General features: G+C 49.5%; 1 protein-coding gene across 1 annotated transcript; it reads right to left on the minus strand.

The window, feature by feature from the left end:
• Window positions 1-2,688: 2,688 nt before the first annotated feature.
• On the minus strand, window positions 2,689-6,068 carry LOC123411355. The gene is made up of 10 exons (XM_045104289.1): window positions 5,751-6,068; window positions 5,545-5,669; window positions 5,193-5,297; window positions 5,001-5,092; window positions 4,815-4,889; window positions 4,648-4,717; window positions 4,236-4,337; window positions 3,601-3,715; window positions 3,429-3,491; window positions 2,689-3,091 (listed from the first exon to the last, which is right to left on the minus strand). The coding sequence occupies exons 1-10, from the start codon at window positions 5,914-5,916 to the stop codon at window positions 3,009-3,011; spliced, it is 996 nt and encodes a 331-aa protein (XP_044960224.1). The 5' UTR covers window positions 5,917-6,068; the 3' UTR covers window positions 2,689-3,008.
• Window positions 6,069-17,189: the final 11,121 nt, after the last annotated feature.

Consider the following 17,189-nt stretch of genomic DNA (forward strand, 5'->3'; position numbering starts at 1 on the left):
GCCCAGGCCCGGTCCCGTCATCAGTAATCACGATCATTATGCCAGGCGGGGCCTGGCACGTGGCGTTCTCCGAGCGGCTTGCGACGAAGCCGAGGCGTCGTTCTGAAGCTAGTCGGTTTCGAAGCCGGCACCCCTCGTCACGAATAGCGGTGAAAATATCAAGGCAAATCATCAAGCTGGTGAGGCCGCCCGCCAGCAGGCGGCAGGCCTCGCCAACTTCGGGGACTACTGTCGGGGGGATAACCCCGGGGTAGGCTCATCAAGCCTGCTCCTTCATATCCGGCCCAAAGGACATGGACATATATAGATTCTCAAGGCCCAAGTCTTCCGGCCGGCTAGAGGACGAGGCGGCCATCCCTCTGGCCGGCCAGGCAACCCCTGCCGGCTAGAGTCGAGGCGGCTACCTATTCTGAGCCGGCCTAGTCCAGCCAGCCCGGCTAGGAGTGAGGCGGTCGCACCCAAGCCGGCTAGCCAAGCAGGCTAGCCAGCCGAAGATCACAAGTCACATCAGATCATAGGTCAGGATGAGACCTTACGATTAAAGGTAGCTACGCGTCAGCAAAGGTACTGGATCGGGGCGCCCGACAGGTACGAGCGTCGGCGGCCACGCCGCTGACCTACCCCGGCTCTGATCCATCACCTAGCATAGTGTCGGACCGTCGCACTCCCACTCCATTACTGCACTCCGCGTGGGGAACAGTGGAGACGGCCGTACCTCCTGCCCATGACGAATCTCGCTGGACGACGCTTGACGTACAACGCATGCTCGGCGTCAACCTTACGCGAGAGCTTCATTGGCCAGCCGGCGGGTCCCACTGCCAATCGAGACCATGCAGCCGGTGGGCCCCTCAAGCGACAAGACAAGACTCTAGTGGGCCCCTGGCCAGCCGGCGAGGCTGCCAGCCGGGTCCCACACTTGCATCGTTTATCCATATTGTAGGCCGGCGGGTTCGTCTATAAAACCCCCCGGTCGCCCTCCATGCAAGGGGGCCGATCATTCCACAGTCGAACAACACCATACACTCACCAACCACAGAGAGAGAGGCAGAGATGAGCCGGTTGCTCCCCGCTTCCTCCTCCCAACACAGCTCCAGGAGCAAACCTGTACTCTATTCATACACATAAAACACTCCGGCAGGACTAGGGGTATTATATCTACGGAGAGCCCTGAACCTGGGTACATCGTGCGTTCTATGCGTGTACCAACCTCGTTCCCACTGTCCACCTTTGTCCCTTCGGTTCTCACCGACTTTAGCCTACCTATGGCATATGTTGTGAGTATTCACCGACAAATGGACAAAAGCAGTCATACCAAAAATGCTTTCGCCCCGCTTTATAAATAAAGCAACGATCCACATATAGAAAGCATACAAACCAACATCACATACACCCAAGGCACATACAAGGGGCTCATGATCAGCAACATCAAAACTCGACGACCCAGGAAACTCCAAAGCGGTGCTTCCAAGAAAGAAATGACACCGAAGAGCCGTCATTGCCCGATCCACTGAATCGAGGTTTTCATGTGGAGTACGGTGAAGGACACAGGGCTACCGCGATGGAGCCTTCAGAAAGGGAACGACACATGGACGCCGCCGCCATCAGTCTTGTCCGAACCAGACGAGGTTTTCATCTCGGCCACCACCCTCCGCCTCCACCCGTGGTACGACACGGCAGGAGATCGCCGGTCGCACCACCATCGTAGATCGTCAAAGGTCCATCCCAATACCGCCCATGATGCCATGGCAACGAGCCTATCAGCACCCGAGTCGCGAGCTCCGCCCACGAGCCAACAGCTCCCACGACCAGGGCCGCCGCCCCGCTTCCAGATACTCCAGAGACCATCAAAGGTGTCGGCTTGAGCCGACTGACAGGAACCAAGCATCAACAGAACCGCTGGTGGCCGTCCCACCCTGCAACATCGATTTGCAGCCAGGAGGCCAAGCCTAGAAGAGGGGAGGGGGGAGCGGAGCTCGTTCGGACCGACGCCCCCTACGCCAGTGATGAGCAGTCGGTCTGCCCGTCCCTCCAACAACCTCCACTGCGTCGCCCCTGACGCCCTACCACGGCCTCTGGCCAGAACCACGCGAGAAGGGGCAGCCACCCGTCGACCGCCGACGAGGATCGCTGGATCAACCGCACCCCGCCGCCAAAGAGGGCCTCGAGAGGAGCCATCACCCTGATCCGTACCACCGTCGTGATGCGTGGGCGCCCCGCCGCGAGGCACCATCTCGTGAGCCGCCCATCGGCCGCCAGGCCCGCGCCACCCGCGGGGCAGATCCAGCCGAAGGCGAAGCCGCCACCCCGGCCACGCATCCGCCCTGAACCACCCGCGCCCGACCCTCCAGTTTCGGCCTACCGCTCCGCAACTCCACCACCGAGCACAACCGAGCGCCGCCGCGCCCCTGATCCGCGCCGTGCCGTCGCCAGGGAGCGCCCGCCCGCGTGAAGCTCCCATGAGCGAGTAGAGGAAGGGCCCCGCCGCCGCCAGCACCCACCGGGCTTTGCTCGGTGGCTCGGAGAGGCGGCGGCGAGGGGAGGGAGGAAAGGGAGAGGGACGCGTGCTGGCGGCTAGGGTTATTCCCTCGGTCGCTCGCGGGAGCGACGGGAGGGGACGAAGGGAAATACGTTGTCCGATTTACCAGATTATCCACAAAAGTAGTGTTCAGACAAACATGTTACACATGATTGATTTACTAGCCTGTCCTAATATAATAATTTCCTTTAATAAACACGGTATAATCTGTTCCAATAACACACGCTCATTGCACGATACTCTACTACATTTTCAACTCGCTATAGGTATATCCGAGCCTTATACATCCAGGAGAGAGGTATCATGACGTCTTATATTAGTTTACAGAAGGAGTATTACAATAAAGCACATGGTATTTTTACAAAGAAGTCAAAGCAGTAGCGTCGATCAGTATTTTACTGGGACTGCATATCCACCTAGTCCCTTTATTCTCGAATCCATATATTTGAAGTCTTTGATCATAAGATGCTCCTTAGTTTATGTGGTCTGCAAGGAGAGCCTCAATAGCTGAATTCTTGGCATGTACATCCTCATACCGGATTCGGTAGCCATGCCCTGGAAAGAGACAACTCAATAAGACAATAATCAGTGCAAGTTAAGGAAAAGCGAGTGAACCAAATATCATAAATGAAATGGTTTACGACAGTCTAGATAGCTTAGCTTTTCTTTCGAAAATAGTTAGATTAGCTTATACTATTAGTTATTTTGTTTGGCCTTTGCCGCGGTTCTCTTTGTATGGTTTGACCTTGTAGTTCTGTCGCCTTCTCGGTGTCCTTGCTCTAGTACATTACATTTTGATGTGTGTTCAAGACAAACATGATATGTTTTACAAATCAAACAATGAAGCCGAATATTGGTAGTTTATGTGTGCAGCATTTGAAGGTCTACATACCAGGTAAAAACCACTCAAAATCGATGACCAGTAACTTCCTGATGCTGTCCAGCTGCACACCCACTGCAAGGTTGTGAAGCAGACACATCAATCGATGTTTTAGCATACAATAAAGTTGAACAGTGATCTTCAAAAAGTTAGGAAGGCTGGGAAGAAGGGAGGATTCTGCTACCTGATTGCTTACTGTACATCAGAAAGAGGTTTAGATCATCTGACTCTTCTGTTTTTGCGACATGGTCACCAGTAAATAGTGCCTTCAAAGGTTTGTACAACAAACATACTGAGCCCTACAAAAATGAATATATAATTAGTTAAAGAAGATCAGTGTGGTGCCCAAATACTTCTGCATTTGTCTTGTCCCTATCCCCAAGCTCTAGTGCCTTTTTTTCGTTTTTTGGGTTTTCATTCGGTTTTCCCTGATTAACCGAGAATGTTAGGTTTTTGGGTCTGGTTTTCCTTATAAACTGGACTAACTCTCTTCTTCTTAATGAAATGCACGAACACCTGCCCTCGCACGAGGTTTCTTAAAAAAAAAGATGCCCAAATACATCCATGATCAGTACAATCAAGCTGCCTTGCATTTAAAAAGACTAACAAAAAAACTTGGTGAATTTCCCAGCAACAAAAGAATATCATGCAATTATCTGAAGTTTAAGAAAATCTTGGACATAACAGAGTGATAACCCAATGTATTCATAACTTACAGTGCAGCCATAGTGCACATATCTCCAGGCTTACCTCCTCTTTAATCCAGAGGTAAGAAGTACTTATTTAATGTAGCTTCATTCATTGAGTTCAAATTCTTACTTTGGTATGCCCTGGTGTATGAATAAGTTCAAAATCAGTTCCAATGTTCCAGGGGCCATTTCCAGTAAGTTTCCACTCAACATCAGCAGTGATATCCTCCACCTGTACCAGCATGATGGTCATTGCAGTAAATAACCAGGACAAATATCAGACAACAAATTACAATACTCGGCCGCCGAAATCAGCATTAACAGTCTCTACATGTATCATCATGGTTATTGCAGTAGATAATCAGCGAAAATACAATTTTAGAATTTATGAATTACAGTATGATTCAAGTATCCTCAGAACATGAATTGTTCAAAATGCAAACCATTCCAACACTCCTAAGTTTCTTTCTACAGGTCATTTTGTTTGTTGGGTATAGAAGGATGAAGAGAGAAAGGTGCAGTTCTGTGTTTGAGGCTCTTACATCTCCTGAATGAATGATTCTCTCGCACTTTAGCCGCTCGGCCCATTTCCGATGATCCGCTACATCATCACTGTTTGATGACAGGTTAGATAGACAATATTCAATCTCCCAAATAAAAAGGCGGTAAACGCATAAATAAATACAGAATCATGTCAGTCTGAACATACATGTGAGTCAGAAACATGTAACGCACTCCGCCGAGCTTCTCAAGCTGGTTCGCTAGTTTCGGTGTATACCTTGGGCTGACAACAATACCAGAACATCAACAGCGAATATATATAATTGATTGTAGTTTCTGAATGAGACTTGATAAGTTGATTGACAAATTCTCAGAAAATCGACAACGAATATACCTGTCAACCATTATGTTCCCTTCCGGGTGAAGAATAAGATAAGATGTTGCTCCATATGAGTTCTCAGAATGGTAACCACAGAGGTAAACTCCCTGAATAGATAAGCAGGCAGTTTATACATTTATGCTAAAGGACTGTGACTAGAGTAAAGATACGAAAAGAGAGACATTATATGAAAATGTTTATACATACGGGAAGATCATCGTCGATGGGGAGAGGGAACGTGTTCTGCACTTGGAGCATGTCCTGTGCAGGCTTGTCGGTGTGGATAGAGGATGTAGGGCAAGAGAGCAAGGCCTGCAAACATACATGGAAATGCCATGATCTATTTGTCCAATGACTGATCTTTTTTGATAGAACGGAAGGAACCCCAGTAACTTTACCAGGACTAAGCATTAGTATGAACTAAGTTGGGTGATTGGGTCAGAGAAATACCATCAGTTAATTAGTGTCTGGTGTTGGACATCTAAAACACCCCGGTTAATTGCAGCTATGATTGGCTGATCGAAGAAGGCCTTTTAATTACAGTGATCAAAGATGTTACCTGCAGTGCCTTGGTCCTGGTTTCCTCGGAGGTGGGTTGCGCCGCCACGGCGGACTGGCCGTCGACTCTCTTGAACACCTCCGGAGCCATCCACCTGCAGGTGGCGCAGTCGATGCACCGGTGATCTGCACACCAAAGACCCCGTCAGCTGGGACGATGAGGACGAGGTCGCATCAGCGTCAGCTTGACTGCATGGGGGAGCTCACCGACGAAGAAGTCGCCGGACACGTTCTGCGGGCGCCGCCTGCTGTCGAGCGCCGGGGGAGGGGACACAGTGGCGCGGACCACAGAGACAGAGGTGGCGCGTCGGCGCGGACGCAGGTGAGCCGGCGGGGCGGCGAGGGATGTGGCGGCGCGAAGGTTGAGCGCCATGGCGATTGACGGGTGAAGTTTTCTGTCTCTAGTGCACTACGCCTGTGAGATGAGCCGAGGCGAGCTGAGCTGAGCTTAGCTGAGCTTGTCAGATGATATTGCTTCTTGACTTGTGCATTTATTAAGAGCAACGTGCGTGTGTGTGTAAGCTCAATCAATCAAGATCCTCGGGGCCAGCATATGACGCCATCGCTGACCGCACGCACAAGAAACTTGTCAGGCTTGAGGCCCAAGCAACGCAATTTTTTTAGAGGACAAGCAACTCGATTCTGATGAGATGATGTAACTTATTGTGAATCGGATGTATATAGATATTTTTAATGTGTTTATTTACTCATTTCAGTTTATAATTCATATTAAAATATTTAAAACATCCTATATTTGTGAACAGAGGGAGTAAAAACGGTGTAGCTGTCCGTATAAAATCGTACTAGACCATCTTGTGGGGCCATCTTTTGTTATGAGATTTGCTTTTTTAGAAACGAAACAGAGGAAGAAGTTGCACACATGCAACATGTGCCTCCCCTCAACAAGCAAAATGAAACAAAGCTCATGCGGACCAGCAGAAAGGCCAATGGCCTTTCAAGCCCCTCGTCGACCAAATTCCGTCCCTCTCGGTCACCCATGCAATGACAATAGAAAACGAGAGAGAAACCCTTGCCGCTCTCTATTCACCCACACGTTGACCGCAAATCCCAATTCCCCATTGCCCCCCTCCCAAATTACCCACATCACAACAGTAAGAGCACGTGGCCTAGGAGAAGCTACATGTGCGTCACTAGTTATGGATCGATGGACCCAACCAGGTCGCAAAATTGAAACACCCACTATCAATCGGGCCCAACTCCTTTTCCAGGAAGATTAGTAATTGTATGGATATTGAAATTTAACAAATATCGCTCAGTTTGGCACGAATTTCATCTGTTTTTTGAAAGAAAAATAGTTTGAAATGGGACGAACATTTGGTGTATGCGGTTGGATGGCGTCTACCCCTATGGTTGTCCATGGATGGGAGCTTGGGCTCTGACATCAGCTCACGGCTAGATAGAAGCTCGGCCTCAGTTCCCGCTCGATGCTGACCATCTTCTCGAGGGGTGTTGGGAGCTTAGGCCCAAAAACTTGAGTTGAGCAAGCGACGCTCGGGACTCATACCCGATCTTGGGCCCCGACGTCTCCTCCCATTCCATCACCAAGACGACGCTCACGACTTAGGGGTGGTCAGGATGTAAAGCAACAACAATTCCTTAGGTCTTGGTGCCACCAGGATTGGTAGAGAAGTAAGGTAATGTTTGAGGCCTTGTAGCACCTGCTAGGCCTCCAAGGTCTACTTGAAAGGGGCAGACTTCTTGAGGAGCTTGAACAAGGGGAGACCTCATTCCTCGATCTTGGAGATGAATCTCCCCAAGGAAGCCATGTGGTCCGAGAGACGTTGCACGTCCATGACGCATGTCGGTGGCCGCATTTGGTCGATGTTGTTGATTATTTAGGGTTGGCATCTATGCCTCTACTTGATACTAGGAAGCTTAGGAGTTTCTCCGAGGCCACCCCGAAGACACACTTCTCGGGATTCAGCTTCATGCAGATGTGCCAAGGTTTGTTTAAGGTTTTCCACAACATTTTCGAAGAGTGTGGCTTGATCTTTGTTCTTCACGATGAGGTCGTTGATGTAAGATTTGATGTTGTAGCCTATTTGGGACTCCAGAGCGATGTGCATGGCCCGCTAATGTGTGGGGCCGGGATTGTAAGGCGAAAGGGATGTAGAAGTAACGAAAAGTCCCGACAGGGGTGATTGATACTTGTGATCTGCATTGGGTTTTCTGTGAAGAGGAACGGATGATGCAGCACAATATAGATAAGTATTTCTCTCAGTAGATAACCAAGGTTTATCGAACCAATAGGAGTAACAACCAACCCCCATCTTCAGCTGCTACACATAAAAGAGGAAACACTTGCATCCAACGCGGGCAAGAGGGTTGTCAATCTCCTTGGACTCGTTATTTCAAGCTTGTAAATAGTGTGGTTGGTAGTAGATAATTGTAAATTGCAAAAAAGAACAACAAGGTATTGTAGCGTTTGTAAACGTATAAGTGAATAGACCCGGGGGCTATAGTTTTCCCTAGTGGCATCTCTCATGAAAGTAAGCATACGGTGGGTAAATAAATTAATGTTGGGCAATTGGTAGAAAAGCACATAGTTATGTGATATTCACGAAAATGATCATGTGTATATAGACATCACATCCATAAGAAAATAGGCCGACTCCTGCTTGCACCTATTACTATTACTCTACCCATTGACCGATATCCACAATGCATCTAGAGTATTAAGTAAACCAGACTAATGCTTGGAGAGCAATGACATGATGTAGACAGAGAGTATTCAATGAATATGAACTAACCTCCTCGTTTTATCCTTTGTATCAACAATACAAAGACGTATCTTGTCCCCTTCTGTCACTGGGGTATAGAAACCCGTTAGATTGAACCCACTACAATGCACCCCTCCCATTGAATAAAGATCAATCTACTTGGCCAAAGCAAATGAATAGATCGAAGAGATTTACAAAGCTATGATGATCATGCACATAAGAATCATAATAGAATTCAGTCAAGACTCAAATATGTTTCATGAATAATCTGAACATAAACCCACAATTCACCAGATCCCAACAGACACACCGCACAAAGAATTACATCGAATAAATCAAAGGGAAGATGCGATGATCATTGTATTGATGATCAAGAGAGAGAGGGACAGATAGCCATCTAGGTACTAACTACGTACATGTAGGTCTATGGTGAACTAGTCACACATCACTATGGGAGCAGCAAGGATGATGTAGAGGGCCTCCATGATTGACCCCCCTTATACAGGGCACCGGAATAGGGATCCATATGGGCACACGATGGAACAGAAGCTTGCCGCGGCGAAAAAAGTGTTTCGGGTGGCTCTCTAGGGTTTTTGGAATATGTGTGAATTTATAGGCCACAAAGGGGCACCGAGGGCAACCGAGGTGTCGGGAAACCGACAACTATGGGAAACTCGAGGAGTCCCTTGATCGTTCGTTGGGGAGAGAGAGATGGCGTCGAGAGAGGAGCTAGCGATCAACACCGACAAGGTCCTTTACCAGGTTCGGGCCACTTGGCGCGTAAAACCCTACTCCTGCTTAGTTTGTATTGTGTGCTTACTTCAGGGTGATTTGCTACAATAACTTAGTGGGTGATTAGGAAGTCTCCAATCCCAAAAAGTCCAACCCCCTGAGAATGAGCCTTGGGCCTCCTTTTATAGGCAAAGGGGTCACCAACAGTGTGCTCACGGGTTGCATAGTGAACACTGTTCACCGCTCTTCTTCTACGGTGGTGTCAGGTGCAGTAAATTCCTTGTCTGACCCTTGACCTGCAGCGAAGTGGTCGCGACACATACCCAGGTGAATCGACACCTGGGTCTTGCGCTGGCGCATGAAGGGTGCGCTCGAGCGGTTGGATTGTGGTAGAAAACGGGGGAGGACACCTGGCGAGCGGAAGGAGCTTGCTGGCTTGGCGTCTATGTCAGATGACTTGGTTATCTTCCCGGAAATGAGGGCTTGCCAGGGTCTTGAACACTTTCCCGACAAGGATGGCTTGCCGGGGGGCCTCAACAGTCTTAGCGAGCCTTCCCGGCAATGGAGGCTTGCCGGGGTCTTGCTAGTCTTCGGGAGTCTTCCCGGCAAGGTGGCCTTGCCGGGGCCTTGCGAATCTTCCCGACAAGGAGGGCTTGCCGGGGCCTTGCATCTGAAGATCTCGTACTCCATGCTCTCGGAGAGGGGAGGGCGTGGCCTCGGTGGGTCTTGGTTTGCCTTTCTGTTGTTCCTCCTTGTGCACTGCTGTCAGGGGCATTGCTGATGCCTGTGAACAAGTGTGGGGCACAAGGGACCCCAGTCTCTAGTGCACCGATAGGAGCCCTCGGGCCTGGGCCACGCACATGCGCGTGGCTTTGCTGGGCCAGGCCCAAAGTAATGCACGAGCTTCCATGGCAGGGGACTCTACAGCTTTGGAGCCGTTTCGAGTGGCACTTTCCCACGTCGCGCATCGAGCGCGCGAGGTGGAGAAGTGTGCGCAGAGTGCCCTCCCCACCTCCCGAAGCGTTACTGCCATGCGTGAGGCATGCACAGTAACAGTCAGGCAAGTGGCGTTTGTGGCCTTAAAGGCCGCAGTCATGGCAGGGCCCGCCCCCGCATGCATTGGTGCATCTGGGCGGTTCCTTGTTCACTCATGATCATGGGTGATTGGGAGAGAGGGGCGGCGGTTTCTGGAGTGAGGAGAGCTAGCCCCCACGCCTCGCCCTATAAATTAGGAAGTTTGCGAGGGGGTTTTGCTCATCCATCAACTCCTGAAACATTCAGCACCCCCGGCTTGCATCTGCAGAGTCTTCTCTAGTTCCAGGTGGCGCTCGCCCCTAACCATGGCTAGGGGACGAGGGAGGCCACCATCGGCTGCCAGGGCGGCAAGGGGATCCCATTCGGATCATGCCACAAATTTAGGGGTCGCAGCTAGGGAGGGCGGCACGTGCGCCCGTGGTGGCGGAGGGGCGAGGGGCCGTGGTCGCTGCGGAGGCCGTGGCCGGGGAAGGCAGAGTGCTACTCCGGCACCTGTGTCTTCTCCCCCAACATCGGCTTCTCCTCCACGGGGCGGGCACTCGGACGGGACGACGATGGAGTTCTTCATGGAGTGCAAGGCGTCCCTCGGGGCCATCTGCACCTCCCTCGCCCTTTTGCTAGGGTGATGGAGGCCGCTAAGCCTACTGTCTTGTGGTTGCGGGCGTACGATTGCTCCCACGACGCTATGGAGGTGCACGTGGAGTATCCGAAAAGCCGCTCCATGTTGCACGGGCGGGGATAAAAAGCCTTCGCCCGCGCCCACAACCTCGAGGATGGGAATGTCCTCCGCTTTAAGCTAGAGGAGGATAATATGCTATCCGTTAAGTTTTATGGGCGCTCAGGTGTGCGTCTCGGCTGCTCCAAAGAGAGCTCGGAGGCGCCGAATGCCCCCCCTCTAGCGATAGCAATGAAGAGGACAGCGGCGGCAGTGGCGCTCTTGGCAGGGCAGGATCTCCGGGGGTCAAGTCGGAGTACGACTCCTTGAGCTCTGACTGACCGTCGGCCCTGCCGCCGAGGCCCGCTCACGCCTCTCCCCCGCCTGGCGGGGCTACCTTGCCGGAGCCGGCATTAATGCCTCGTCTTTGAGGAGGCGCGATTGCGGGCTCCGGCTTCTTCATCCCTTCCGGTCGCCCTGTCCTCCGCCCCCGTTCTCCTCCGCGTAGTGCTGGTCTAGGAGAAACTAGCCTGGGTTGTGTCGGGGGCCATCCCACTTTTTGTCTTCTTGAACTTTTGCCCGGCGAGCATGTCCCTCGCCATTATACAATATCATAGGTAAGAGTAGTAAAAATCATTCATGTAATATGTCTGAGTTTGTTTCAAACAAATGAATGAAATGTTGTTTCATTTGCGTCTGATTCTTCTCCTTGTATGATACACCCTTTGCATTTTCCGGAAGCTTGCCGGCGTGACTGGTCCTACCGCTAGTGCTTTGAGGAACGGATCCTTAGCAGTTTGTTTGAGGGGTCGTTACCGTCAAGGCTCCTTGCCGCACTCAGTGCAACCGTTAGATCGTCGAGCGCGGCTCAAGGCGAAATTAGGTGATGCGTAGCCGCTTGGTCTGTTGAACAGGTTTGAATCAGTGTGAAGGAGCTCTGTGGCTGTTCAGGTCGTTAAACTAGTTCGAAACAGAACCAAGGTGCACTGATCCTGACATAGTTCCATCTACGCGCAAGTTTATCAAACAAGGTTTGGGATCTTCAGAAAAGAAACAACCTATCTACTCTGAAATTTCATCTGGAATATTTATCACTTATCTGTTGTGCCGCAACACTTCTCCCCGCGACGCTTGGATCCATTACCGGGGCCTCAGATCCCCGGCAAGCAGGAGGCTACACTTTCCCGGCAACTTCCCCTCCAGCAAGGTCCTTGCCGATAGTCCTTGACTATCGTATAGAAGGGGTTGCCGGAGCATAAGTCCTTTTCCTGTTTTGCCAGGCCATGCCGACGGAGCCCGCGAGCGCATCTTCGGCGGCGACGCGATGCTTCCGAGGGGGGGGGAAGCGTTTCCGCTGGAGTGCGTGACTGGGTTTCGGGGCCTGCTGGCGCATCCTCGACGGTTATGCATCACTTCGTGGAGGTGCGTCGGCCGGAGTACGCGCCGGAGGTCTCGTCGAAGCCCCCACGCACACCCTCAATAGCAGCGCACTGTCCTGGAGCGACACATCAACCTGATGCCTTCAAGCTCGGGGTCTCCTCTCCCTAGCCCGCGTTCGTGCAGCGGGGCGCTCACGCAGGCATTAGAAGGCCACGGCGAAGTAGAGCGACCACCGCTGCACCCTGCTTTGAGGGACCGCAGTGGTGCATTCAACTTCCCAAGATCTGGTGCGGAACTTGCTTGAGTCCGCGAAAAAGCTCTCAACCACTGCCCCTACCTGGCGCGCCAAAGATGTCCGGAAACTGACACCTATGGGAAACTCGAGGAGTCCCTTGATCGTTCGGCGGGGTGAGAGAGATATGGCGTCGAGAGCGGAGCTACCTATCAAAACCGGCATGGTCCTTTACCCAGGTTCGGGCCACTTGGCGCGTAAAACCCTACTCCTGCTTAGTTTGTATTGTGCACTTACTACAGGGTGATTTGCTATAGTAACTTAGTGGGTGATTAGGAAGTCTCCAATCCCAAAAAGTCCACTCCCCTGAGAATGAGCCTTCGGCCTCCTTTTATAGGCAAAGGGGTCACCAACAGTGTGCTCACGGGTTGCATAGTGAATAGTGTTCACCGCTCTTCTTCTACGATGGTTTCAAGGGCAATAAATGCCTTGTCAGACCCCTGTCCTGTAGCGAAGTGGTTGCAACACGTACCCATGTGAATTGACACCTGGGTCTTGCGCTGGCGCATGAAGGGTGCGTTGGAGCGGCCGGATTGTGGTAGAAAACGGGGGAGGACACCTGGCGAGCGGAAGGAGCTTGCTAGCCTAGTGTCTCTGTCAGATGACTTGGTTATCTTCCCGACAAGGAGGGCTTGCCTAGGGCTTGAACACTTTCCCGACAAGGAGGGCTTGCCAGGGGGCCTCGCCAGTCTTAGTGAGCTTTCCCGACAAGGGAGGCTTGCCGGTGTCTTGCTAGTCTTCGGGAGTCTTCCCGGCAAGGAGGGCTTGCCGGGGCCTCGCGAATCTTCCTGGCAAGGAGGGCTTGCCAGGGCCTTGCATCTGAAGCTCTCGTACTCCACGCTCTCGTAGAGGGGAGGGTGTGGCATCGGTGGGTCTTGGTTTGCCTTTCTACTCTTCCTCCTTATGCACTGCTGTCAGGGGCGTTGCCGATGCGTGTGCAGAAGTCTGGGGCACAAGGGACCCCTGTCTCTAGTGCACCGACACAAGGGGGCACGAGGCAACATGGCGCGACCTACCCCCAAGGCATGCCCTATTGGCTTGTGCTTCCCTCGTGAGGCTTTTGGTCTCCTCTCGAAGCTTCCGGGTCTTCTTTTGGTCCAGAAAAAATCATATTAAAGTTTCATGGCAATTGGACTTCGTTTGGTATTGTAAACCTGAAAAGCGAGAAACACGCAAAAAACAGAAACTGGCACTAGCACTGGGTTAATAGGTTAGTACTTAAAACTAATATTAATTGGTAAATAAACACCCAAAAAGTATCCTAGAATGATAATATTATATCATGGAACAATAAAAAATTATAGATGCGTTGGAGACGTATCAGTGATAAATTATGTTTTTTCCTCATCCTCTTTACCCATGTGAACTTGATGGTAAGCTGAATACACATTCATGAAGCATAAAAGATTTGCCCTGCTATGAAGTCCACGATCTAAGCTATGTGGAGTGCTACTGCGTCAACAGACCTTCCGTGGCAACGGCGCCAGGAATCCTTCTGCTACGGGCTACGCCTATAGGGACTTCCTTGGCAAATATGCAAAGGATTTTCCCACGGCCTTGGAGCCTTGCGTTGGTGTTCCCTTGAAGAGGAAAGGGTGATGTAGCATAGCGGCGGTAAGTATTTCCCTTAGTTTGAGAACCAAGGTATTGATCCAGTGGGAGGATCGCGTCATGTCACAAGTACCTGCACAAACACAAAGAGCTTGCACCCAACGCTATGAAGGGGTTGTCAATCCCTTATAGATTGTTTGCAAAGTGAGAACTGAAAGCAAAGAGTAAAAAAAGCAAAGTAAAAGTAAAAGTGGAGACGATAGTTGTGAATAGACCCGTGGGCCGTAGTGTTCACTAGTGGCTTCTCTCATGAAAGCAAGTAGACGGTGGGTGAACGAATTACTGTCGAGCAATTGACAGAACCGCGCAAAGTCATGACGTTATCTAAGGCAATGATTATATCTATAGGCATCACGTCCAAAACAAGTAGACCGATACTTTCTGCATCTACTACTATTACTCCACACGTCGACCGCTATCCAGCATGCATCTAGTGTATTAAGTTCAAAAGAATAGAGTAACGCCTTAAGCAAGATGACTTTATGATGAAAGCCCATCTTGTTACCCTTGATGGAAACAACACGATGCGTGCCTTGCTGCCCCTTCTGTCACTTGGAAAGGTCACCGCACGGTATGAACCCAAAACCAAGCACTTCTCCCGTTGCAAGAATCATAGATCTAGTTGGCCAAACAAAACCCAAGACTCGGAGAGACTTACAAGGATATCAAATCATGCATATAAGAAATCATCAAAGACTCAAATATAATTCATAGATAATCTGATCACAAATCCACAATTCATCGGATCTCGAAAAACACACCGCCAAAGAGGATTACATCAGATAGATCTCCATGAAGATCATGGAGAACTTTGTATTGAAGATCCAAGAGAGAGAAGAAGCCATCTAGCTACTAACTACAGACCCGTAGGTCTGAAGTGGACTACCCACGAGTCATTGGATAGGCGATGATGTTGATGTAGAAGCCCTCCAACTCCAAAGTCCCCTCCGGCAGGGCACCGGGAAGGGTCTCCAAATGAGATCTCGCGGAAACGGAAGCTTGCGGCGGCGGAAAAGTGTTTTCGTGGATGCCCTGATTTTTTCCAGGATTTTAGGGAATTTATAGGCCAAAGAGCTATTGCAGGGGAGCGTCACGGAGGCCACAAGCCTAGTTGCCACGACCCCTTGGCCGCGACAACAGGGCTTGTGGGCTCCCTGTGGCCCCCCCTGCCTTAGCCCTCAAGTCCCCCGATCTTCTTCTGTTTTGGAAAAATTTATATCGGGGATTTTATTCCGTTGGGACTCCGTTCCAAAATTAGATCTGAAAAGAGTCAAAAACACAGAAAAAATAGGAACTCGCACTTGGCACTGAATTAATAAGTTAGTCCCAAAAAAGATATAAAAGGTATATAAAACATCCAAAGTTGACAAGATAACAACGTGAAACCATAAAAAATTATAGATACGTTTGAGACGTATCAAGCTACCCCAAGCTTAACTCCTGCTCGTCCTCGAGTAGGGAAGTGATAAAGAATGAATTTTTGATGCTTTCATGCTACCTATCATAGATGTCCTTTGTAACTCCTCTTATGTGATGTGAATGTTCAGATCCATTAGATTCAAAACAATAGTTTGCTATTGACGTGGAGACAATAATACTTCAAGCAAACTAGCAAGGTAATCATGAACTTTCAAAATAACAAGGCCAAGAGAAAGTTATCCCTACAAAATCATATAGTCTGGCTATGCTCTATCATCCTTGCACAACGAATTTAAATCATGCACAACCTCGGTATTGGCCAAGTAATTGTTTTCACACCTTTACTTTCTCAAACCTTTTCAACTATCACGCAATACATGAGCGTGAGCCATGGTTTTAGCACTATAAGTGGAATGGAGTGTGGTGGAGGTTGCAAGGCAAACAAGGAGAAGATGGTCACATTGACTAGGCATATCAACGAGCTATGGAGGTGCTCATCAATAGATATCAACGTGAATGAGTAGGGATTGCCATACAAATGATGCACTAGAGCTTAGAGTATGTGAAAGCTCTTAAAGAAAACTAGTGGGTGTGCATCCAACTTGCTTGCTCACGAAGACCTAAGGCAATTTTGAGGAAGCCTATCATTGGAATATACAAGCCAAGTTATATAATGAAAATTTCCCACTAGCTATATGGTGCTGACAAATCGAGAGACTCTCAATCATGAAGATCATGGTGCTAAATAAGCACAAGTGTGGAAAGATAGTAGCATTGTCACCTCTCTCTTTTTCTCTCATTTTTTGGTGGGCTCTTTGGCCTCTTTTTATATATTTTTTTATATATTTTTTATTTAGGTGGGCATCTTTGGCCTCTTTTTGAAAATGGGCTTCGCTGGCCTCTTTTATTTCCTCACATGGGACAATGCTCCATCAATGATTATCATCACACTTACAACTCAAAACTTAGAGCAGTGATGACTCTATATGGAATGCCTTCGGTAGTGTACCGTGACAATGATCTAGCATGGCATAGACATTAATGGAAGCATCATGCTAGCTATCTTACGATCATGCAATGGCAATGTAGAAGTGGTGGCACATGTCATGGTGGTAGTTGCATGGCAATATATCTCGGAATAGCTTTGAACAAGCCATAGTAGGTAGGTATGGTGGCTGTTTTGAGGGAGCCTATATGGTGGGTTTTGTGCACCGGCGAAAGTTGCACGTCACTAAAGAAGATAGTGATGGTGGAAGGTGAAAGTGCATCTAAACCATGGACTCAACATTAGTCATGAAGAACTCATATACTTCTTGCAAAAGTTTTAGTAGTAATCAAAACAAAGCATTCAACACATACTCGTAGGGGAAGGGTTGGTAGGTATAAACCATCGCGCGATCCCGACCGCCACACAAAGGATGACAATCAATAGACTAATCATGCTCAGACTTCATCACATAGAGGTTCACCATACGTGCATCCTACGGGAATCACTAACTTCAACACAAGTATTTCTAGATCCACAACGCCTTACTAGTATAGCTTCAATATTACCACAACCACAACTCAAAACTAATTGAGATGAATCAAACTTCTCTAACTACTCAATGCACATGAAGGTGGAAGTTTTCATATCTCTTTGGATAACTACCCCTTTTGAGACTACTTTCATAGCATAGAGAAACTACCAAGCCACGCACCGTTGTGCTCTAAAATATATAAGTGGAGCACATAGAGCAAAATCAACTAGATCAAAAGATATAAGTGAAACACATGTGAGC

Source organism: Hordeum vulgare, chromosome 1H (genome assembly GCF_904849725.1).
Source record: "Hordeum vulgare subsp. vulgare chromosome 1H, MorexV3_pseudomolecules_assembly, whole genome shotgun sequence".
NCBI classification, from domain to species: Eukaryota; Viridiplantae; Streptophyta; class Magnoliopsida; order Poales; family Poaceae; genus Hordeum; species Hordeum vulgare.

Bases quoted from the DNA above. Each gene is read 5' to 3' on its own strand.
- LOC123411355 (XM_045104289.1), bottom strand. From the start codon at position 5,916: ATGGCGCTCAACCTTCGCGCCGCCACATCCCTCGCCGCCCCGCCGGCT. The intron at 5,298-5,544 runs GTAACATCTTTG...GTATGTTTGCAG, and splicing joins CCAGGACCAAGGCACTGCAG to GCCTTGCTCTCTTGCCCTAC. The intron at 3,092-3,428 runs GTATGTAGACCT...GTCTCTTTCCAG, and splicing joins TTTTGAGTGGTTTTTACCTG to GGCATGGCTACCGAATCCGG.